General features: G+C 38.0%; 1 protein-coding gene across 5 annotated transcripts in view; it reads right to left on the bottom strand.

The window, feature by feature from the left end:
- taok1a (TAO kinase 1a) overlaps positions 1–19,285 on the bottom strand; it is a 143,489-nt gene that overhangs the window by 28,566 nt on the left and 95,638 nt on the right. For all 5 annotated transcript variants that reach the window (XM_069910999.1, XM_069910998.1, XM_069910997.1 and 2 more), the window contains exons 8-12: positions 18,577–18,668; positions 18,260–18,353; positions 7,790–7,871; positions 7,019–7,186; positions 6,448–6,654 (exon numbers count right to left, since the gene is read on the bottom strand). In XM_069910999.1, the coding sequence (XP_069767100.1) occupies positions 6,448–6,654; positions 7,019–7,186; positions 7,790–7,871; positions 18,260–18,353; positions 18,577–18,668 (643 nt within the window). The remainder of the gene's footprint in view (positions 1–6,447; positions 6,655–7,018; positions 7,187–7,789; positions 7,872–18,259; positions 18,354–18,576; positions 18,669–19,285) is intronic.

Here is a 19,285-nt window from a genome sequence, read left to right as displayed (position 1 = left end):
CCCTCCAACTGGATGGTATTAATATCGACTTCTCTGACTTTCGTTAACCACCCCCCCCAACCCCCTTGCTCCCCCCCAACCCCCTTGCTCCCCCCCACCCCCACCCTCCCCCCCTCGCCGTCTCTCCATTCCCTATCTCCTTTCACAGAGACATGATAAATTCTACCTCGTCCCCTATCATATCCAATTAACATCTTTTCTTGGTCGGGATTCCTCCCCCAGCCATCATTGTTTGAATTCTGAGACTTTCTGCTACATTCTGCTTCTCCCTTTTTTGATTTTTCCTTGAAGAAGGACTCAGGCCCAAATCAGTGGTAATAAATCTTTGTCTCCTATTGATGCTGAAAAGACCATCTGAGTTCCTCTAGTATCTTCAGACTATTGAGTTTCACTCATGGCTTTGAAGAATCTGGAACTCAGATGATGGAATAAGGTCTTTCTAAAAGATAGCTGAGTAAACTTTGGGTAGTCACAGAGAAACAATGGGGAAAGGAACGGTTGAGATTACTCTCCAGGGACCTAACATGGCCTCAATAGGACAACTGGACTTCTCTAATGCTATAACAATTCTTCAATTTAAAAGGAAATTGCATGAACTAATTGTTTTATTCCCCGTATTCACAAGGCTGAGGGGCAAGTTGAGTGAAGTCTTCAAGATATTAAACTGGATTGATATGATAGAAAAAAATACACCCATTGAATGAGCAGTCTAAACTACTGTATAAAAAATAGAGTGGGGTCTTTCAGGAGTGAAGTTTTTAAAATTATTCGTTATAAAAGCCTTTAAGGGATATTGGAAAAGAGGCAGACATTTGGACTTGGATCACAGATGAGTGTGAGCTCATAAATAATAGAATAGGCTTGAAGGGCTTGGAAACAATACATCAGTTAGCTGGAAACTGCTAATCGGCAAAATAATAAAATCCTGTCAAAAGGAGAGAGAAAAAAATAAAGAAATCTTTTGAGAGGGTAAATGTCACTCGACCAACCTCCGGTGAATTCTTTGAAGAGGTAACAATGTAAACACGGATGGAAACAATCAAATCACGCTGAGTTAGAAGAGAAGTGGCAGAATGGACAGCAGGTTAGCAGCCAGATAAAAAGCAGAAAGAGGTGAAGGGTAGCAATCAGTGTGACAGGAAATGGAAGTGGTTCCAAAAGAATCAATGCTGCTCACAAATGAAAACAATTTAGATATTGGTGCCAGAAATGTGATTATTGGATTTGGAGCTGGGCAGAAAAATACTGCTATAAATTATAAGGTAATATTAATAAAATTGTAGAATTGGTAAATTAATCTTAATTTGAAAAATAATTATATTTCTTGCCAAAATCTACAATACTGAGGCAAAGTTAAAAACAAAAAAAATGATAATAATCAGGAAAATAAGGCAATTTTAAAAAATTCTAAAGGGACATATTTTTTACATTGTAGTCAAATGTAAAAATGAACAAAGGATGCAAAGTTTTACAAGGATGACACAGAAATTAAGACTTTATGCCTCAGGAAGAAGATTCACATGTGCACATGCATGAGAGAGCGTGAGGGTAAAGGGGCAGCACTTTCTTTTAAAAAAGAGAAAGCCAAAGAATCCATTAACAGAGAACAGTAGAACTAGGAGCTATTAACATAATTCAGGTCACCAAAAAAAAAACAAATAAAGAACTCAGAAGGAAAAGTGAGAATGTGGAATTTCATTTTAGGCAATGGTTGACCTGAACCACATGATAAGCATATGAGGAGTGTGTAAGGATAGAAAATAGATGAGGAAGGACACCAAGGCATTCCAGTAAAGAATAAATTCCACCATGGCTTGGTCAAGCTGAATTATCTGTTCCTGTGATAAACGATGTAATATATTTTTTTTTAAATGAGCTCTTGTATATTCAGGTTGCCTTTGCAAACTGTTAGCACTAAGTTCCATCAACCTTAGTGACATAAGTAACATCAGTCTTATAGAAAACTTCAAATGCAGTATTTATCTTAGCCAAGACACAAGGCACACACGACATAGTGCATACTGCCATCATTAGACACAGCAATTGGAGATGCATCTTATGACACAACCTACTTCTACTGTTTACCAAAAACTAGCTACACAGAGGTATTTTTTTAACCATGTACACAGTTATTACAATGCCAGCGATCCATGTTCAAATCGGCTGTAAGGAGATGTTACGTTCTCCCTGCATATGCGTGGGTTTCCTTTGGGTGCTCCAGTTACCTTGCACCCTCCAAAAACTTATGGGGTCTATAGATTAATTGGCCACATGGGTATATTTGGACAGCACAGGCTTGTGGGCCAGAAGGCCGTGCTACTGTACTGTTTCTCTCAATTAAAAATTAAAATCTTAAATAAGTAACCTTGCTTATGAATTCCTCATTTCATTTCTTGCTGACTTTAATGAAGCAACATGATTAAAGCATTGTTGAAGACATCATCCAAATGGGCCTCTCTCAGTAATACATGCTTGCACATATTCAGTTTGGGTTTTACAGAACCATTTCACTTCAAACCTCATCACAGTCTTTGGCAAAATATGGATCAGTAAGTTGAATTTCAGGGGTGAAGTGAGTGTCCACTCTGCATCAAGGAACTTCTGTACAACTAAAGTCAACAGTCATCAAACATGAAGCATTCAAATTGCTGGAGTCATATCTTGCACAACAAAGAATGGCTGTGGCTGATGGAGACAGATAATCCCAGCCCAGGGTTATTAATACAAGGATTCCTCAGGACAGTGTCCTCAGCTCAGCCATCTTCAGCTGTTTCATCAATGGTTTTCCTTTGATCATAAGGTCATAAATGGGGATAGTTGTTGATGTTTGCATAATGTTAAACTTCATTTGCCACTCTCCCATAGTTACCTCGATTACACCTCTTCCCACCCTGTCCCCTGTAAGGATTTCATTCCATTCTCTCAATTCCTCTGTCTCCGTTGCATCTGCACCCAGGATGAGGACTTCCATGCTAGATCATCAGAGATGTCCTCCTTCTTCAAACAACATAGTTTTCCCTCTACCACCGTCAACTCGACACTCAACTGCATATCCTCCATTACCCGCACATTTGCCCTGGACCCATCACCCCTACTTGCAACAAGGACAGAATTCCTTATCCTCACCTACCACCCCACCAGCCTCCGCATCCAACACATCCTCCTCCGCCATCTACTACATGATCCCACCACTAAACACACATTCCCTTCTCCGCCTTCCGCAGGGACCACTCCCTCCCTGACTCCCTTGTTCACTTCTTCCTCCAGACCAATCTTCCCCTTGGGACCTATCCCTGTGATCATAGGAGATGCTCCATTTACACCCACACCTCCTCCCTCAGCACTATTCGGGGACCCAAGCAGTGCTTCCAAATGAAGCAACGTTTCACTTGTGAATCTGCAGGGGTCATCTACTGCATCCAGTACTCCCGCTGCCTCTCCGCTACATTGGAGACTGAATGCAGACTGGGAGATTGCTTTGTTGAGCACCTCAGGTCTGTCCACCACAATAATGTGGATTTCCCAGTAGCCACCCATCTGAATCCACCCGTAAATTGGAGGAACAACCTCATCTTCCGACTGAGATTTCCCCAACTGGATGGCATTAATATCAAATTTTCTGGCTTTCATTAGAACAACCCCCCCACCCCCTTGTTTTCCCCGTCATCTCTCCACTCCTTGTCTCCTTTCACACAAACATAAATTCTACCTAGTCCAGTGGTTCTCAACCTTTTTTCTTTCCACTCACATACCACTTTAAGTATTCCCTATGCCATAAGGGTGGAAAGAAAAAGTTTGAAAACCTCAGTTTTAATCATACCTAATTGACTCGTTATGTGCATGGTTTCATAACTCCAAAGGAAATGGGCCAATGACAAATTTTCTCAAGCAAAATATTTCAGTCACAATTGGGTCTGGAGCAGTGATTCTCAACCGTCCCTTCCCATTCACATCCCACCTTAAGCAATCCCTTACTAATCACAGAGCACCGATGGCATAGAGATTACATAAAGTGGTACGTGAGTGGAAAGAGAAAGGTTGAAAACCATTGACCTAGTCCCTTATCACATCCAATTAACACCTCTTGTTGATCTGGACTCCTCCCCCAGTTATCATCGCTTGAATTCTGAGACTTTCTGACATATCCTGCCTCTACCTTTTCTGATTTTTCCTTGAGGAAGGGCTCAGGCACAAAATGTTGGCCATATATCTTTGTCTCCTATAGATACTGAATAGACCAGCATCTGCAGCCTATTGTGTTTCTCTCTATAGCTTCCATAAGACAAGACCTAAACAGCCTGGCTGAGAAGTGGCAAGTAATAAATACCACAAACTTCCAGGCAATGACCATCTCCATCAATAGAGTATTTACTTACATTTGAGAGCATTACTATTTACCAAGTTCCCTGATATCAACATCCTGGGTGCTCACCAGTGATGGGAAACTCAAGTCGACCAGGCTACAAGAACGTACAGGTAATGCTGCGGTGAGCAACCCATTTTCTGCCATTCCAACATCTTTTCATCATCCACAAGGAATAAATCAAGAGTTTGATGGAATATGCTTCATCCATCTCAGAGGCACAGCGATGGCGCTGTTAGCAGTCCACTTAGCTGGCATCCTGCCAACCGAAAATATATGCACCAGTGCAGATTGGCTGCAATATCTGCAAAGTGCCATATACATCATCTACAAAATTATTTGCTCAGGCTACTCTCTCAACATCTCACAAACCTAGGATTTCTACCACCAAGGACAGGGGTGGTGGATGCAGCCACCCACTGCCTTGCCAAAGTGAATTCGGGATGGGCAAATGCAGGTCTTGTCAGAAGCTGAAAAATTAAAAGAAATTTTAAAAAAGCACCAGGTTTTGTGATGCTCAATGGATTAAACTCTATCAATTCCATCAAAGCCTTTAATTATTTTGAAGAACTGTGTTCTCAGCCTTGATGAGAAAAGAGCCTCGTTCCAACATTACACCGACAGCATTTCAGCTCTGATATTCCTGATGGATACACCCTCAACCATTTGGCTTCAGCTTTGACCACAATGATCGTTCAACACAAAAGGCAAACTTATGCAAACTATTTCTCGGTCTCATGCATTTGATTGCACATTGATCGATCAGCATTGGGCCTGCAATTGTTCAGTTTACACAGATTATTTACACAGTAGCACATCTTGTATCTTATCCAAGTTAGCTGATGATGGCATACAAAGTTAGATTTTAAAAAATGAGCTGTGAGGAGAAGGCAGTGTCGGCAAGGACAGAAGTTTAGCGACTACGCAAGCAGGTGGTTGCTGACGTGAGGCGTGAGGAAAAACAACATTGTACATCTTGGTAGGAGAAATAGGGCCAGAGATCTTTATCTTTATCCAGCTGCTCAGGAAACAAGTAGCAAATATTTGGTACAGCAACCATCTGAAAGGCAAATGTACAATGGCACTGGTTCAAAGGAATGAAGCACATATTTACAGGAGCGTCGATTACCTTATTTTGAGCTTCGGGAACATTTTGATGACTCTGGGACATTTTTGGCCTCCATACCCAAGAAAAGATAAACTGGACTTGGAACCAGTTTAGTGAAGATTTAAAAATTTGACCCTGGATTGGGGTTCCTACAATTTAGGAGAATGTAATGAATCTCATTGAGACATACAGTTTTCTGAAAAGGACCAACCAACTGTTTCCTCTTTATGAAAGCCCAGAGCCAGGAGATTTAGTTTGAGGGTATGGGTCAGCAATTGAAATGAGCAAAGATTTATTTATTCATGAGCTGAAAATCTTGCTACCTAAAATGCTGTGAATGCTCATCCTGGAAATACATTTGAGGATGCAATTATGAATTTCTGACAATGAAAGAATGGAGGCAAAATGGATTAGAAACACCAAATTGCCATGATATTGGGCAGGATCCAAGGACTTCATTCAGTATATTTTATGTTCTTATGAAATTGCTTTACAGCAAAAAGATGTTCATTTGTGTTCTCCTTTCCCTAGTGGTTAAAATTATTGAAATACATTGAATTTCCCTTTAAAAACATTTTCAATTTACTATACTAGATATGTCCAAAATAATAGAAACTTGCATTTTTCAATAAAACCAAAAATTCTGTGCTTCCATAGAACCCACAAACCCTAAATTCTTTGGCTTGGCTTGGCGGACGAAGATTTATGGAGGGGTACGTCCACGTCTGCTGCAGGCTCGTTGGTGACTGTCTGATGCGGGACACGCAGGCACGGTCGCAAGGGAAAATTGGAGGGTTGGGGTTGGGTGTTTCCCTCCTTTGTCTTTTGACCGTGAGGTGGGCTCTGCGGTCTTCTTCCAAGGAGGTTGCAGCCCGCCGAACTGTGAGGCGCCAAGATGCACGGTTGGAGGCGAGATCAGCCCACTGGCGGTGGTCAAACAAATTACAAACAAATGAAAAAGCACAAGGAGACTTACTGGCTTTAGGTGGATAACAGAGCTGTTTGACATCACCGTGTGATCTCCCTCCTGCATCATGGCAATCTCACTATTATCATCTGAGGTGTCTGGAAGACTATTGACACTGCTGCTTTGGCTACTAGCACTGATCGACATGCTTGGTATAGACTGATTACTGCCCACGCTGTTAACAGTGCCCGTTCTACCAACACTGTGCTCAGGTTCCTTTCAAATAAATCACAAGAACATCACAAGAAAGCCATTTTGTACCTGCTATATGAGAAAGGTAGAATAGTTAAAAAATTTTTCTTTGTCAATGTTTACAACGAACATCTGATGTTTATTATTTTAAGTATGAAGTTTATATTTAAAGAATATTTCCACAGCCCAGAATTTAATATACTTAAGAACATCCAGATTATTGCTGCAAACTGCCTTGCTACATTAGTTTAGCAAAAGAAAAGCAAAACCAAAAATTACAACTAAATTAACAAAATTACTCAACTTCTCCAAGGTGTAAAAAAATGAACACACAAAATTAACTAGAACACAATTAAAATGTAATTAGGATGAACAACAGCCCTCTTACCTCTTCTTCCTCTTGTGCCTCAACTGCAGGGCCATTATGTGCTTCCTGAAAAAGGATTTTCTTCATCTTTCTATACTGGAGATTATCAAGCTCTCTGACAGCATCTTTTGTCCTCTGTATTAAATCTATTAACACTGTTTCAGGGCGCTCTCTAATAACGAAAGCATGCTGTAAGTGAAGCAAATTAGCTAAGTTTATACTTGAATACATAACGAACAATTTTTCCACATGAGACTATTTTCTTACACAAACTTTGTATTCACATTTAAAGCAAAACTTGCAAAATAAACACTCACAATAAACCCATCCAATTGTTTCAGAATGAAACTAGCAGCATGTATATTAGTTGGAGGACAATCACACAATAAAGATCTCAAAGTTTCATCCTTGAATTTAGCTTTGTGACTAATTTGCAGATGATACCAAAATCGGTGGTGCCGAGGATAATGAAAGACTGCAAAGAGACTTGGATAGATTAGGGGTGGGAGATGAAATACAATGTCAGAAAGTGGATGGTCATGCACTTCAGTTGCAGATAGATGGGCAGATTATTATTCAGATGGGGAAAAAAAATGTTTCCACTTTTACATAAAAAATATAAATAGCGTGCACAAAATTTATTTTATACTTCAAAAAAATGTAGTGTTCAAGTTAATTTTTTCTTCATGACATAAACACTAATAAGAAGCATGATAAATCAAACCTGAATTCTGCACCTTGTAAATTCAAATAAGCATGATTAAGAAAAATGGAATAGAGAATTCTACTGACTTTCAGAAGTTCCTCTGAAGTAGGCCTATCTTGAGGAATTTTCTGGAGGCAGGAGTCTACAAAGTTGCGAAAATAGTCAGACCTAAGCAAATTACAGAGAGAGGGAAACCACAGAATAAGTATTAAAGGGAAACATGACTAATGGTTTCACAATAAAGTTAAACCATGGCATTCCGATCTGAAATTGACAATTCACAGTACTTGGAGAAAATTAATAGAATTGTGAAAATAAAATCAAGGCACAAGATACAAATATTTACCAAATCATAAAAGTGGAGTTTAGGCTATTTTATATTGGCGAACTAGTTTTCAGTTAATTGCCGTGATCAAATGCCATAAATATGATGTAAATAAGACTCTTGCAGTTGGCACTTCTGGAGACTTTGCTACACATGACTAAAATGATATACATGTGGCTAACCAATTGGTATTCAGTGAAAAAAATGTAATCTATGGAAATTTCAGTCACGATATTAAAACCATTTTCTAGCTAGCATTTTCGTGTGTGTCAGAGAGCTATGAATTCAAATTTCTCTGTAGAGATCAGATTCCAAAATTTAACCTGGAACTTCAGAACAAAACTGAGTGCATTTTCTGTAATACCATCTTTCTCATGCAACATTAAAATTTTGACACTTCATTTGCTCCCCTCCCTCTCAAATGGATATTAAATATCCCTGAAAGAAAGGAGATTTCTCATCATTATCATTTTGGGGATCTTTGTGTTTGTAAATTGTTGGCTACACTTGCTACATGACAAAAATGACAATGCATCTAAAGTAACTTACTGGCTACAGAACAGCTTTAACACTAAGTGCTTAGGGAGGCGTATAACATCTTTGTTAATATCATTAATGGCTAGAAGTTCATGGATGAAGTAGAGTTTTCAGTTACTCATTCTTTGGAAGATTAATGTGGAAAGATTGTTATTTGGATTGTGTGGTTCTATTTTTTGGGGAAAATACGGTGCTTGTGGAAAATTAGTGAAGATGGCCTCTAATGCGATTTTAATTAGGAGCTCAGTGGTACACCTTACTATGACTTAGTTACCCACTAACTTTCTATCCACATTTCCACTCAAGACTAGGCAAGTGTTACAAGAAATGTTAGTAAACATCTCACATCTTCCAAAGCTCTCTCCTGTACTATATACTTTCCTAAATTTTGATATACTGGATAAAATTCACTCTCACAGATAAAAGTGGTTTTGCATTGCGGAAAACTGAGATACAGCCATAATACCAGGGTCACCTGTGTATCCATTAAGGGGTTGTTTACAGAAGTCATTCTCAACAGGGGTCATATAGTTCCTTCCAGGGGCCGCACCACATTTAAGGGCTGGCCACAGAATAAGCACCTATTTTTTATGTAGTCGGTAGGAAAAAGGAGCAAAGGAAACCAAGTAAACCTGGCTGCTTCACAGGGAAGGGGGCTCATAACCTTTGAGCAGAGTCCTAAGGGGCTGGCAGGTAATACATTTGAAAATTATCGCATTATATAGAGAAAACATGGAAATTGTTCCTTTTTCCAAAAATGGTGAAGAATTCATTTTAATCAAAGGTACATTCTCTTTTATGTTAAAAATCCAATCCCACAAATTGAAAATACAAAATTTCAATTTTTTTGTTTGTAAATCATGTCAGAAGTACTTCTGAGAGGAGGGGTTGAGGGGGGAGGCATTGCAACATTAAAGCCAAATAAGAAGCACAAAGGTAAACTGAAATAAAATATTTAGATGAAGACACTTTGGACTGTATAATGAAGCCATCTGAGACATCCCCTTTTTAATTCAATCTTTTCCAATATATTCAACGAGTACTATTAGGGACCAATTTTATACAATGTAAATTGCATTGGTGGCCCATTGAGTGCATTTTGTTTGCGCAATCTTTAGCCTCATAAAAATGGACATGGAAAGCAGTAACTTTTCACAGGTGACAAAGATCACAAAGTATAATTGTCCTTCCTGTTGAAACTGAATTGGTTTTTAAATCTCAATGTTTAATGGATTTATGTTAAATAAACAAGCAAACTGAGAGACGTTGAAATAAGATACTTTGACATGTGGACAGCATAATGGTGCAGCAGGTAATTCAGCAGATGTTATACACATCTGCATCATCCATCAAATACTTACTGCACATTCCACAATGACTGTATTTGCTGATGCCAAAACTGTACCTGATGGCTGATGAATTACTGATTGAACGATGATTGTTTAAATATCTATCCTTACGACACTACCAAGATAGTTAATATTTACAGCCACTCCTGTTATCCAGTAGATGAAGGTGCCAAACCACCGTCTTCACCTCATGCAGTCTGCAAAATTAAGGGATTCCCATCTTGCTGTATGTAAGGTGGAGAGTTACAGAAATTTGACCCCAAATGTGAAGGTCTGTGACTTGGAGGGAAACTTGTTCATCGCTTCATTTGATGGAGTTCACAGATTTATTTAATTGAACAAGTCTTGATAAATTACTGCAGTGCATTCTCTGGGCAGTTTACAAAGAAGCTACCATGCAGTTTCAGAATGAATGGATGTTTAGGGTGATGGAAGAAGTACTGGACAGTCTAATTGTCTGAGATTTACTGCAGCTGCTTTCAACTATCTCATTATTTGACAAATGATCAGTACATGGTCATTACTTTATTGAGGTGGCCAAGGAGTGCCCAGCCTTTGACCTTTATATTACTTAAGTGGCTGGTGTAGTTGAGCTTCTGGCTGGAGAATTCTCCAAAGTTCAACAGAGTAGCATAAATTTGCAGGCCCTGAGAATGGGATATGTGCCCAAAGTAACAAGTACAGGATTCCCATTAAAATAATTTATAATTTTTAATCTAGATATACAGCACGGTAACAGGCCATTTTGGCTCACAAGTTTGTGCTGCCCAATTTACCTACACCCCCAACAGTGGTAGTAAACTGAAGCCCCTGGGGAGAATGTACAAACTCCTTACAGACAGCACGGGATTTGAACCTCGGTCCCAATCGCTGGTGCTGTAAAGCAGTTGCCCTACACCAAGTGTTCCGCCACAATGAATGGGAGAAATCTGACAGGAGAAAGGTGAATTCGCTCAGTTTAATTTGTTTTATGTGGTTGTTGAAAATCTTGCTCCCATAAGTTCTTAATACACCCAGGGAACTATCCTTAGATCTTAAAAGTAGTTCATAAAGGGCAGAAAGCAATTCTTTATGATTAGGCTTAAAATTATATACTTCCCAAATAAGGATAAAATTTAAATCCTGGGGAAGCTTCTAAATTAAAGAATTTAAGAAGTTCCTAATGTGTAAATAATGAAAAATTTGATATTTAGGTATTGTTACAAGCCTGGAGGATCCCAAAACACAGCAGCAATAGATATTCACCAAGACAAATGGTTACTTAAACAAAAGTTGCTTTTAATTATCTTTAAACATGAAAACAGAATCACACTTTAACTTATCGCTATTAACTTAACCTCCTTCTAATTCTAAGCGCATGTGTATGTAATGTGTGTATAAGTTCAGAAAAGTTCTTTGATTCACAGTCCAAACTCACTTCTCATTCCTCCAAGTTTACTGGTTGCAGGCAATTCTTATACTGAGCACAGAAAAGTAAATGGTTACCGCTCAGGAAGGTTCTTGTCAGTTTTCAGAGAGAGATTTGTTGTTCGCTGGACACCCACAACTGATTCCTTTTAATCAGCCACTTCAGTGTCTTGCTGAAGAAACTTGCCCCATCAGCATTTTCCAGATAACCTCTTTCTTTCAGGTCACCACAGAGTTCCTTTTTGTTTCTCTTATTTCAAGTAAAACATTAGGCAGCCAGTCCTCTCCTCAGGTATGAACCTCAAGGGCTTTGACCAGGCTGAACTAAGCACTCACAACCAGTCTTCAAAATGGGGTTTTTCCACAAGCTTGCCCTGTTTCAGTCCCAGCTGTTTCTGCTGACTGTAGAACTGCAGAACTGATCTCTCTCTCTCTCTCACACACACACACACACAGAAAAGCTTGTTTGACTCCCACTCTGCTTGCAAAAAAAACACATGACCCTCTTAGAACAGCAAGCAGCCCTCCCAGAGAGCCTGTGGCTCCAAACCTACTCCTCCGAGTTATTTCATCTGTTGCTTTACAAAACAGCAATCCATTAGTGAAGTCTCTTGGGCAAAGACTCTTGGAGTCACCCTGTTTAGCTTGAGCAGAGCTCCAGTATTTTAAATGAGATGTTTTGAAGTGTTTGTATATGACCTACACTAAAAAGCCTGTCCCAATTTATCTCTCAAAAACATATCTATAATCTGTCACAGTATTTTAAAATTTAATAGATAATTGTTCAAAAGAAGCCAAATTTTGGTCAATATATAGATCTAGAAAACATTGGATACCCAAGCTTAGCCACTGAGTGTAAATGTTTTCTAAATTGAAACCAAATTCTCAGAGCGTGTCTGACTACCAAATTATCAGTTAACTTAGAAGCCAAAAAAAGGCAAGGGTGCTCCAAGTATCGAAAGGAGAGAATACCTTTTGCCGAAACTACATGGGATACTATTTTGAAACGTGTTCACTCATCTTCTCTTTGTGTTAGGCATTCATTAATTCAATTTAAAGTAGTCCATTGAGTACACTTTTCTAAGGTTCAGTTAGCTAAATTTTAGCCTAATATTTCCTCTAAATGTGATAAATACATAACTGATGAAGATATATTGTATCATATGTTTTGGGTATGTCCCTCTCTCTTTAATTTCTGGCAAGGGGCATTTCACATCTTATCGTTAGTTCTTAATATTAATTTGACCCTTAACCCTTTCATTGTTATTTTTGGAGTGAGTGGGCCAATGGGTTTACTATAGACTTTTTCACAATTCAATATAGGGACTTTTGCTTCCCTTATTACTAGAAGGGCTATTTTGCTGAGATGGAAAGATGCTGTCCCTCCCACTCATACTCAATTGGTGTCAGATGTGAGGGCACGTCTGTCTCTAGACAAAAGAATAGGTGTTCTTCAACTGCAATGGATCTTAACTTACTTTCTCTTTGAGGTTCTTTTCTCAATTACTTTCAAAATCTGTAGATTAATTATCTTTTTTTTAATGACCCCATAGTTATTATCATGGACTTCTTAACTTGGCCAGCAACCCTCATAGGGTGGGATTTGATTCTTAGTTTAGGAATATATTTTTTTTTTCTCTTTTATTTTTCTCAATTTAATAACATAGTTCATATGAACCTTGTACATTGTTATTTGATACTTCTAACTTGATATTAATTTACTTTATTATTATTACCATTTATGCATTTTGCATATGCTAAAACCAATAAAAAGATTGAAAAAGAAATACATTAATTTATTTCAATAGTTACCGAGTGTTTTCAAATGACAGGAATTTCGCAGTACCCTGCCATTCCAATGTGCTATCAGTCTGTCTCCCACTGGAAGAAGACTGCACCTTGCACCATGCAAGAAGATCCACTGCAGGGCCTGGATAGGCTAATGTCAAACTTAGGACAGTAGAGGATAAATTTTGTGATTTTATTTTGCAATTTCTTTCCTTGATGCTGGCTTGATGCCAGTGATAATTTTGAAAAATTATAAGATTGTGGGAGTAACTTGAACATTATCCCAACTAATTTCATCCTGTATTCTTGAAGGCAGCAACTCTTGATTTTATATCAAATGTTATGATATTTTCATGCTTCCCTTTGCGATTTTACTTCATTCTTGGTAGCATCAGCTGATTCTAGCATACCCATCCCACCTGTCCTATCATCTTAACTCATTAGATTTCACCAGCTAATGCCTGCAATATTCTCCATCTTTATACCATTACCACATTAGCTCGTAACTGACTTCTTCTAGATTCCACTCCTTAAGGGTCCCATAATCTACCTGAATCCAGTTTCTTTAACTTGCTACATCTTTAAAACCGTTTTGTAATGTGGAATCAAGTTAGCTATCTTTTGTCAGGATAAGGAACAAGATAGCTTTGTGCTTTTTATTAAAGCTCCTTCAACTGTAGTATTGATGTAATCATTAATTACATCAACTCAAAAACTATTGCACATATATTCCTCATGGTTGAAATTTGCTGCTTAAATAAGTTCCTTTAAAAAAACAAAAATATGTATGGCTCATAATAAATAGGAAAGCCTGTTCCACCATTCACTAAGATCATGCATGATCTGGCCCCATTACCCTTTATTCAAAAATGTAACTGTGTCTTAATACAATTAATGAGGCAAGCATGCACTGCTTCATTGGGCAGAGAATTCCACAGATATTTAAAGAGTCAACAATCAATACTTCTATTTCACTGCGTCTGCAGAAATCCAAACGTTTCTTTTTAAAGGCTCAGGCTCAAAATATTGACCGCTTTTTACTTTCTATGCATGCTGCGTGACCTACTGAGTTTCCCCAGCCACGTAATGAACTGCACAAAACCCTAGGATTTTCAGATTTTCTTGCTTGCATCTATCATAGTCTACCCATTTATCATGGGTAAATCGAAGGGTCAAATTAATATTAAGAACTAACGATAAGATGTGAAATGCCCCTTGCCAGAAATTAAAGAGAGAGGGGCATACCCAAAACATATGATACAATATATCTTCATCAGTTATGTATTTATCACATTTAGAGGAAATATTAGGCTAAAATTTAGCTAACTGAACCTTAGAAAAGTTGTTTTTAAATGAATATGGTTCTCTAATATTTTCTTCTATCACCTTCTGATCCAGAAATAAAGAAAGGAGCAATTTTCTAACCAGGGAAGAATCTCAGTAAAAATATCTAAAATAGAAGTCACAATAAATTATTATTGCTGAAGATGAAATGTAATGGTATGAATATGTATATTAGAAAACCATCAGGAACTTGGTGCGTTGAAAATTAAGTGTGAACTATGCTTGGAAATTACCCAAATTCACTGATAAACAGAGAAATTAGTTTGAATCTCCCACAGAATATGTATTAATTAGGATATCAAGGTTGATGAATTGAAGTTACTGGTCTCATTCAAAATAATAAAAATATCAAGTATTTTTTAAAAGAGTTGAAAAGCTTAATTTTGTCTTCTGCCATTATCCAATATTAAAACTGATGGAGAGACAGATTATTAAATGCAAAATTGTCTGTTTAGAAATATCATGTCCACCTCAGGTGATTGTGAAGAGATCAGTTGAAAAGCAACCAGGTTATAAACATGATTAAAATTACAAATGCTGTCTCACAATAAAAACACATCTGACTTCCCATATAACTGATAACAAAATATTTATTTCCCCAGATAAGGTGTCTTGCACCTTACATTTTAATATGTTTATTTCCATATCTTTTTTTTAATCCTTGTCCTGAAAATAACTGAAAGCTCAATGTGATTTTGATATTAAAATTTAACCTGCAAAAATGATTTGGTATTAGTTGATCTTCCTTCCTCTTGGGAGGCAGCAGAAAGGAAATTATAGGCTGGTTAGCCTGATGTCAATAGTTGGAAGATGTTGGAGTCAATTGAAAAGGATGAGGTTATGGAGTACTTGGAGACACATAACAGGATCCAAAGCCAGCATAATTTCCTGGAGGGAAAACCTTGCTCGACAAACCATTTGGAATTCTTTGAGGAAGTGACAAGTAGGCTGGATAAGGGAATTCAGAGGATTTTGGGTATTTGGATTTTCAGAAGGCATTTGACAAGATGCTGCACATGAGGCTACTTAACAAGATGAGAGGCAATGGTATAACAGGAAACATACTATCATGGGTAAAACATTGGCTGATTGGCAGAAAGCAGAGAATTGGAGACAAGCATCATATTCTGATTGGCTGCCCGTTGCTAGTGGTATTTCAGAGGTCAGTGTTGGAACTACTTCTTTTTATGCTGTATATTAATGATTTGGATTATGGAATGAATGCCTTTGTGGCCAAGTTTATGGATGATATGAAGGTAGGTGGAGGAGCAGGTAGTGTTGAGGAAACATCAAGGCTGCAGAAGGACAGACAGATTAGGAGAATGAGCAGAGAAGTGGCAAATGAAATAGAACGTCGAACAGTGTACACTCATGCATTTTTGTGGAAAAAAAATAAACAGGCAAATCATTTTTTAAATGAGGAGAAAATTGAAAATACTCAGATGCAAAGGGACCTGAGCATCCTCGTGCAGGATAGTCTGAAGGTAAACTTGGATGTTAGGTGGAGTGAAGGCAGAAAATGCAATGCTGGTATTTATTTCAAGGAGAATATTATAAAGAGCAGGGGTGTGATGTTGAGGCTTTGTAAGGCACTCGTGAGACCTGAGCATATAGATATGTTTTTGGGAGATAAATTGGGAAAGGTTTGTTAGAGTAGGTCACATACAAACACTTTAAAACAGATCTTATTTAAAATATTAGAGCTCTGCCGCATAGTAGATGTATCAGCTCCAGAGCTTTTGCAAGAGTATTTGAAGAGTGCTCAAGAGACTTCACTAATGGATTGATGTTTACAAAAGGCAACAGATGTCAGAGTTGCTATGTCTGGAAGAGAACTTGCTGCTCTGAGACGATCATGTAGGAGAGAGAGAGAGAGAGCGAGAGAGAGATCACTTGCACAGTGTTATAGCCCGCAGAAGTAGCTAAGACTAGAATAGAACAAGCTGGCAATCCCGTTTGGAAGACAGCCTGGTCAAAACCCTTGAGGAGAGGACTGGCTGTCTAATGTTTCACTTGGAATAAGTGAAATAAAAAGGAACTCCGTGATGACCTGAAAGAAAGAGGTTATCATCTGGGGAACCCTGAAGGGGCAGGTTTTGTCAGCAAGACAATGGAGAGGCTGATGGAAGTACATCAGTTGTGGATGTCCTGGAACAACAAATATCTCTCTGAAAACCAACAAGTTCCTTCCTAAGCGGTAACCATTTACCTTTCAAGCCCCAAAGCCTAGTGAACTTTATAAATGTAAAATTCTGTGCACAGCATAAGAATTGCCTGCAACCAGTCAACTTGGAGGAATGAGAAGTGAAACTGGACTGTGAACCAAAGAATTTTTCTGAACTTACACACACATTACATACACGTGCGCTTAGAATTAGAAAGGGGTGAAGTTAAGTCAAGTAAGTTAATAGCGATAAGTTAAAGTTTGATTGTATTTTCAAGTTTAAAGATAATTAAAAGCAACATTTGTTTAAGTAACCATTTGTCTTGGTGAATATCTATTGCTGCTGGGTTTGGGGTCCTCTGGGCTCGTAACAGACCTCACTTGGAGTATTGTGAGCAGTTTTGGGCTCCTCATTTTAGAAAAGATGTGTTGAAGTTTGAGAGGGTTCAGAGGAGGTTCATGAGAATGATTTGGGGAATGAAAGGGTCATCATATGAGGAGTGTTTGACACCTCTTGGCCTGCATTTGTAGGAATTTTGGAGAATGGGGATCTCATTGAATTTTCCATTGTCGAAAGGCATGGACAGAGTATTTGTTGAAAGGCTGTTTTCCATGGTGAGAGAGTCTTGGACAAGCGGGCACAACTTCAGCATTGAAGAGTGTCCACTTAGAACAGAATTACATAGGAATTTCTTCAGTCAGTGGATGGTAAATCTGTGGAATTTGCCGCAGGCAGTTGGGTGTAGTTAAGAGATTGATAGGTTTTTGATGAGCCAAGGCATCAAAGGTTATGGGGAGAAGGCTGGTCAGTGGGGCTGAATAGCATATTTCTCCTCTTATGTCTTATGGTCTCTCATTTTTTTGGGTACTGCAGAGTCTAAAGTATTATTCTCCTATTCAGCTATTAAGTTGCTTATTAATTTAAACTGCTCTAATTAGATAAATCCAGGTATCTGAACCTACTTATAACCTACTGAGTTCAGTTGAAGGGCAGCTGAGCTGCTTAAAAGATTTAGATTTCCCCTTGTATTATGAGACAAAATTCTTGGAGAGTGATCATTATGCTGGAAGACATTTTTTCCTTATGCTAGTTAAACATGCATAGATTAGGAGAGGGATATGAATTTGAAACATTGTAGCTTACAATATATATTCTTGATTATAAGATGCCAAAGTACACATAAAATGAATGCATTTCCTGCAGCTTAGATAATATGAAGAATTGCCTGCATATAAAATTCAAATCAAACAAGCTATTACAGGATATTCTCTGATAATGAAAAAGAAACCAAATACATGTATGAATACTTTATATTTAATATGAATAAAATGTTTACTTTGGATCTCAATTATCACTGTGATATATTTGAAGCTTTAAAGTCTACTAAACTACTGTCCGCACACATAAATAAATCTTAAGCAACACGCTTCAGTACTATAAAAACAGTTTTTCAACACTGAAAATACTGAAAAATATATAACTCCTATTTTAGATTTTGGAATACATTTTACGATAATCATTTTAAACACTCAGGATTAGGTACAAACCTTTTATTGACAAGTATTTCTTAAAGTAGCAGTTATTTATAATTTAGAAACATCTGTTTCCATACAAATCTCGGGATTTCAAATATATACTTACCATTCATTAGACTGAAGAGCAGGTGACTCATTCTGCGCTATGTGGTATAAGGCACTCATTGCATTCATATTAAACAAAGGAGGCTTTCGCTCCGCTGTGGGCAAAGTAACAGTAATCAGATTTCAGAACTGATAACAATGAAATGATAATATTTAGTGTGTTACTTAAGATTTCATTCATGGTATAATTGCAGTTTTGAAATTCATTAAAATAAAAATGATTAAATCATATTTATTACATTTTATGGTGAAAAACTACAGCATCATGACAAAACTACATTAACCATTTCACATCCCTTAGGAACAGCAATGCCTTACCTAATTCAATGCATGTAATTCCTAAGGACCAAACATCAACTTTGCCATCATACTGTCCTTCATCCATGGCAAGAATCACTTCAGGGGCCATCCTATTTCAATCAAATGTGTAACACATCTTTATCAAGGTATGCAAGTTTTACTTTGTATTAGAAATGCAAAAATACCTCCAAAATCTAGATCAGTTGGCAAAGTGGGCCAAGGAGTGGCAAATGGAATTTAATTCTGATATTTGTGAGGTGTTGCACTTTGGCAGGGCTCTTTTGTGAAACAGAGAGACCCAGGAATAAAGGTGCCTAGTTCCATGAAACTGCCAACTCAGATGCACAGAGTGGTGATACAGGTGACATTTGGAACATTTGCCTTCATTGGTGGGATATTGAGTACAGCTGAATTATTGAGATGGGACCACATGGTACAGTTCTACAAGGCAATGGTGAGGCCACTCTTGGAGTATGGTGTGCAGTTCTGGTTGCCGAAAGGATGGAAGCAGTGCAGATGAGATTTGCCAGGATTTGTTGGGACTGGAGGGCCTAAAATTAATGAAGAGGTTACATAGGCTGAGTCTTTATTCTTTGAGCGTAAGAGGTTGAAGGATGACCTTGACAAGGTAGAGGTATATACAATCATGAGGAGTATGGCTAAAGTGAATCCTCACAGTTCTTTCCCCCAAATTAGACAATTCAGGAATTAGAGGGCATAGTTTTAA

This window comes from Narcine bancroftii, chromosome 14 (assembly GCF_036971445.1).
Source record: "Narcine bancroftii isolate sNarBan1 chromosome 14, sNarBan1.hap1, whole genome shotgun sequence".
Lineage (NCBI taxonomy): Eukaryota > Metazoa > Chordata > Chondrichthyes > Torpediniformes > Narcinidae > Narcine > Narcine bancroftii.
This window is presented reverse-complemented; position numbering and strand designations above follow the sequence as displayed.